This window comes from Macrobrachium nipponense, chromosome 39, assembly GCF_015104395.2.
Source record: "Macrobrachium nipponense isolate FS-2020 chromosome 39, ASM1510439v2, whole genome shotgun sequence".
NCBI classification, from domain to species: Eukaryota; Metazoa; Arthropoda; class Malacostraca; order Decapoda; family Palaemonidae; genus Macrobrachium; species Macrobrachium nipponense.
The window spans coordinates 40,059,511-40,066,052 of NC_061099.1; the positions used below are offsets into that span (position 1 = coordinate 40,059,511).

At 34.2% G+C, this 6,542-nt stretch overlaps 1 protein-coding gene across 1 annotated transcript in view; it reads left to right on the forward strand.

The window, feature by feature from the left end:
* Window positions 1-5,719, forward strand: part of LOC135210314 (hexosaminidase D-like) — a 42,042-nt gene extending 36,323 nt beyond the window's left edge. Inside the window, 1 exon segment of the mRNA XM_064243196.1 lies at window positions 2-5,719. Coding sequence (XP_064099266.1) covers window positions 2-604 — 603 coding nt within the window. The 3' untranslated portion in view covers window positions 605-5,719.
* The last annotated feature ends 823 nt before the right edge of the window (window positions 5,720-6,542 follow it).

The following is a 6,542-nucleotide window of genomic DNA, read 5'->3' on the forward strand; positions in this document are numbered from 1 at the left end:
CCCTTTCAGAGGAATTACACTGACTGGGTGGCAGAGGTTTGATCACTTTGCTGTCTTATGTGAACTCTTACCACAGGCTATTCCTTCACTTGCTGTGAATCTGATGTATATCAATGAGAGGAAAGCTGACCATGCTGCTCTTGGAAAAGTTGGTAGTCTGCTTAAGTGTAACTCATTCCTTAATTTAGATCTAAAGTATTTAGAGTATGCTAATAAATGTGACTTCCCTGGAAGTGATGTATATGAGATGTCCCAAAAACTTTACATTCTCAAGAAAGACATTGACAGTATGATGCATAATCCACATGTAACTGGATGGGTCACTGATTACAATATTGACCACAACTTTGCTAGCCCCCAGCATGTAGAACAAGGTCTTCAGGATCTCTCTATGCTACTTTTCGATTTCACTCAGTTAGTGGTAGATGCAGAAAAGGCATTGAGTAATACGTTTGATGAGCATACTGTGAAAGAATGGATCTCTCTCAACCTGAAGCCAACATTGGCCAAACTGCAAAAGCTCCAAGCAGCAAGCACAAAGCTTCAAGAAATGACATTTTGGCCCAGAAGACCTCTTGATTCAGAACTTACCAAGGAACTGTAACCTTGGAAAGGAGGGAAGTTAATTATGCTTACATTTTTCAACTCATAAGATTGTATGGAAAATTTACGTTGTCGGACACTATTCTGGTCATGTGTGCTCTCTCTAAAAAGATGATGGGGCATTGAGGTAACTCTTCTTTTTCAAAACTCATCTTATTTTTTTCTTTTTCCATAGAATGTTTTAATTATTTTTTTCTGGGAAACAGTAGTTTTATAAACTCAGATTTTGGCTTGCGTCCTTTTTAAGGTCTTGTAGTGACCCTCCTCCAGGGGGCATTGTGTGGTGGAGGTCTAACTTAGGCTTTTTAATGGCATATGGTGAGCTGAATTGGTAATATTATGCTCTTTTTCCTCAAATAAAATGTGGTTGTTGATAGTGAATGAAAATAAGAAGGTAGAATGTTTTTTTTTAATATGGTGTGTATGAAGAACGGAAAAGCCAAGAAGTGTGCAAATAGTACATGGTAAAGGTGGTAAAGTGGTTATTGCTGGTGGGAATATGTGTCAGTGTTTTGAGGAGGTTTGGCTTTGTGGAAAGGATTCTTAGAAGTGTTAGGAAGGAGGCAGGATCTACAAAGTTAATAGTGCAGTGAATGCATGTGAGTTTGGCATGGTGTGTGGGGTATGAAGCAGTTAATTTGCGGAAGTTTCTTGCACAGGGATTTATCCATGGTTCAGCAGTTGGAATATGAACATCACAGTGACTACTACCGAATATTGTTTTCCAACTGGAGCCCCATCCTTTTATGGGAAAATCTTAATGGTGTATGTGTGATTGTGTATGTGCATGTGTTTGTGTACATGCTATAGCTTACCTGTAGAATGTTTGGGTCTTATTTGTGAGGTCCATGGTTCTATCCAAGCCTGTCACCCACCAGCTGAGCCAAAAGTAAAGGGGTACCAGCTCTACTTGCGAGTCAAGCAATAGAGCACTGGGGTAGCAAACCTAACTCTAAAGACTGGAAATTTCTATCCTTCTGGTACTGTCCCTTCAAAATATTGTGGTGAAAGACAAGACAATTTATATATATATATTTTTTACCATTCACCTTTTTCCTCCCATGGGGTTTGGGTGTACCAGAATGGTGATGCCGTCTGTTCTCATCAAGTGTTGAAAGATGATTTCGTTACCCCATGCTCTTCTCTTGACTCCCAGGTGCCATGCCTATCCATTCACATATATTTTTTCTTATGGATTATGTTACAATGTTGAAGGGACAAAGACCAGGTTTGATACTTGTTAGTTATATACTGTAGTAGATTTTAAATGTAACATATATGTAGCTGCTATAACTATACTCTGTTTCTAGTCCTTCTGGCCATAGGCTGTGATAAGTTATGAAATGTAATGTAGTTCTTGTTAAATGTTATCTAAACATATTGTTTCTTTTCATCATGCTTTGCTTGATTAGATGTGCTAGGTATTTAATGAGAGCTTAACTTTGTTGGGTTATATGGGAGATAGCTTCATTGGAATTTTATGGAAGCTTTATAAGAGTATTTTGATAAGGTATTAATATGATATGGGAGAAATGTTCAAAAGTATGATATGATGCATTTTTAAAAGTAATAAATGTAGAAATAGGATTTTCAAGGTATTGCTGTATCTATCGTAGCTTTAAGATTTGAGCAGCTTATGTGCCCTTAAATTTATGTTGTGTGTAAGTAATTAGAGTCATATGTGGGTTAGAAAAGTAGAACAAAGTAGGCGATTTGCCTTTTCGATGCTTTGTACCAGAGTAGGCAAAATATAGTTTACCTGAGAAGGTAACAGATTTGTAATTTGTTTTTCGATTGCTGACTTCATTCAATATTGTAAGATTATCAGTTAACATTTTGTTTTATTAAGTAGTTTTATTTTTATTTTGGATCTGAGTTTTTTTGTAATTTTACTTTTGGTGTCATGATCCTAGGAAGAAAATGAAAAACTTTACAAGCATCGGTTACGGGATGGTAGCTTTAAAGCAGCTTATATGTCCTTCAATTTGTGTTGTTCGTGTGTAAGTAATTAGGGTCGTGATTTAGGAAAGTACTGCAAGATAGGTGGTTTTCCTTTTTGATGTTTTGTGTTAGAATAGGCAAAATATAATTTGCTGGAGAAGGTAACAGGGAATTATTTTTCAATTGCTGTCATCATTTAGGATTTTGAGGTTATCAATCTACTTAATTCATTATGTAATAGTTTTATTTTTAATTCGTAATCTTACGTTTAGGGTCAATTGATACTATGAAGATAACCATAAAAACTCCTATAGTACTGGCTACATGTAGCTTTGGTCATTTGTGGGAGCTACTATTACATTGTTTGTGCTGAACAACATTAAGGAGGAGATGGTTAATTACAGCTTACAGCAGTAGTATTAGCAAAAGTGTTAATGACTAAGCACTTTTAACATTATGAATTGTATAAAGTTCCATTATATAATATAGTGGCATGACAGTATGTATGCATACCATTTCTATGCTTCAATAAAGTTGAAATTCTGGAACTTCTAGAACTTTACAGGAAGTTTCAAAACTGTCATGGGCTTATGTTAAGTTTAGAACATTATGTAATTGACTTTTCTTTTGAAAACTTGGGAAAATGAACTTTATGATTCTAGAGTCTGAATCTCATATTTACTTGTAGTTTTTCTATATTTTTCAAAATGATCAATTGTTTCTTTTGTGTATTAACTGCAAACTTTTTTGTGAATATTATTTAATGTATTTTTATCCATGTGTACTCCATTGTATTCTGTTTTGTTACCATATCAGCATTTTTATTGTAATAATTTATGTTACTATGTATACATTGTCATACTGCCCATTTTCTGGATTTAGGCTTACAAAATTTATCATGTATATTTGAGCTAAAAGTACGTATATTTGGATTGGTAGTCTCATAAAGTAATTCATGATAATAATAGTAATGAAGGATGTGGGGTGTTATACTTCAGAAAAGTTTTGTGTAATGCCCGATGTACTATTTTTTTGTGTTTTAAGAATCTTCTGTACTATTCTTCCTTCCCACTATTATCCCTACATTAAGGGGTCGTTTGCCTGATGCGCCTTCTCCACTGCCTCCTATTAAAGGCATCATTATGACCACATGCCCTTGCTGTCATGAACCACAGTTATTGGCAGTGGGCCCAGCCTTTTACTAAAAAGTATGACTGCAAGGCAGCAGTTTCTACAGTTATTGGCGGTGGGCCTAGCCTTTTACTAAAAAGTAATACTGTAAGGCAGCAGCTGTCCTTTTAGTTGCCTTTTACGACACACAGGACGTACGGTGGTAGTATTCTTACACCCCTACCGCATGTACTATGAGGTTTTAATTATCATCGGAATGATTTCCAGAGAAATGCTGTGGATGAAAAATATAAGTGTGGGTAAGAAACCATTTCTAGAGGAAACCACACGTTACTTATATTAGAGGTCGTTTTCTAACAGAGTGACAGATCTCCCCCCTCACTCCTGTATAGTCGTGTATCCAGTTCATAGGATTATGATGTAAGTTGGATTTGTGTTTGTTGCCTATTCTATGTTTTGGCTGTTCAATTTGTTTATTATTTATTCATTAGTCATATTTATTACATATTACAATAAAAACACTCTGGTTACCCATCATGTTGTTAAACTATGCTTTAAGTCTCTTCGTTTATAGTGACCTTTGCTTTGGCTGTTGGATTTGTATTTTTTATGTATTCTCCTTCTTTAATTATATTTACATTAGTTGTAAATATTTCAGTAAAAATATTCTGACTGTTTACTCATCATGTTTTTAACGTGTGCTTAAAGTCTATTCTTTTGTAGTGTCTTCTGCTTTGATTGTTTTCTTAAATCCAGTGTTTGAAACTTGATGTTATGTAATCTCATATATGTTATTGTCTATGTGTATGAATGAGGAAAGCGATACATATATATTTAGAGGAGAAAATTACCCAGATTTTTCAGTTGCAATTGACATAATGTTCACAATTTTAAATTTACTATACATATTTCAGTTCTCCAAAGTTCCTTTTTTCAATTAAAACTATAGAATTTTTAAGGTTTACCTCTAATAAAATTAAATACAAAATGACACTACAATTCTTTGTATCAGATCCTGTATTATAAAAGGTGTAACGATATTTTACAGTGGTTAGGATTATTAGCGACGTTATTTCTGCTTTGAACCTAACGGACTATATGTTATGTATGACCAATGTTTATTTCCCTGTTTGTTAGAAATTCCTTTGACTTGTATTTATTATAGCTACTATGTATTTATTATCTTATCCTGATAACTTGTTAACAACAAACAATTGGTTCCTGTGTTTTAGCTCTCTTACTAAAGTTTATTTTGACATCTTTCAGTTTTCTGTTCAGATAATCGTAATCCATATTATTCAGGAGTACCCAACGGTGCTAACAGTAATCGTCTTAATTAAAAGAATACTCATGGTAGTATGAGTCTTGAACTGGAGAAACTAATCCACAGTTATGCATACTATGTACCTACATACATTTAAATATAAATCTGTATGGAAAGCTTTCCGGAATCTGTTCGATTCCCCCTTTTCAATTGAAAATGGGAATCGAACAGATTCCCAAAAGCTTTCCGTACAGATTTGTATTAAAATATATGTTGGTACATAGTACACATAACTTTGGATTTGTTTCTCCAATACTCTTCTCTATATGAATGCTCATGAATGTATGTATGTATGTACCTTGTGTAAATCGTCTATTAAATGTAGAACAACCTATGCTGTTATAACATATATACTCTATATATACACTCTATATATATACTATATATAAGCTAAATTTTGCTTGCGTGTTGTTGCATTGTCACATATGGAATGTTCGTGCCAAGACAAGTGTTGATGCTGACTCTTTGAGATGATTTCTCTTTAAATGTATCTTTGTAGCACATGATTTGTAACCTAAGCTCAAAGCTAAATACTGTAATGACAACAGGTCTGTTAACCCTGTGTTATCATTGTTTTATCTTTGTTGGTAAGTAATTTTCCACAAAAATTGTACTGTTCCAGGGTTGAAAACAATTTTTTTTTAGTAAATGTATGAAGTATTTCATATGATTGTATTGGATTAATTAAAGATTTTGATACGAAATAAAGATGCCATATCAGATATGCTTGTAAATTACCCTTTCAATTCTATTTACTCATATATTTGTAGGGAATAAAAAAATATTGACTGAATAACTTTTCCCTCATAATTGACTTACTCTCAAGAAGAATTCCTGTGTTCCCAGTCTGTGTAAAATTATCCTTTATACTGTAACATTTTGGATTTTGCTTTTCACTACTGTAATTTTTTCTGACCCCCACCACAGTGATCTTTAAATGAAAGTAGTACTACTGTACCATTAATTTAATTTCAAACAGCTTAAAGTACGTGGTTGGTATGGTGTTTTCGTCCCACCTCGGTGGTCGTGGGTTCAATTCTCTGCCATTCCATTGAGGAGTGAGAGATGTGTATTTCTGGTGATAGAAGTTCACTCTCAACGTGGTTCGGAAGTCATGTAAAGCCGTTGGTCCCATTGCTGAATAACCACTGGTTCCATGCAACGTAAAACACCTTACAAACAAACAAATAGCTTAAAATTGGAAGGTTGAAACTGATTAGTATCTTCACCCAAAAATTTGAGTACATGAAATCGTGACAGCTGACTAATGTACCAAATTCGCCACATATATTCTTTGGAACCTACGGATGTTTCTTTATAAAAGGGGGAATATTATGAATGTTAAGGACGGGAATCCTTTTCAGTCAGAATATCTTGACAAAGTCAACATGGAGTGTTTATATTCTGTGGATGCCATCTGATAGCTGTAAGTCTCTTGAATTTGAGGAATCCCTACTTCTTGGTTCAAACCCAAAACTATTGTGTATACACTCACTTCTCATTATTGTTTCAGCTCTTCAATATTTCTCAGCTATCTCTCATA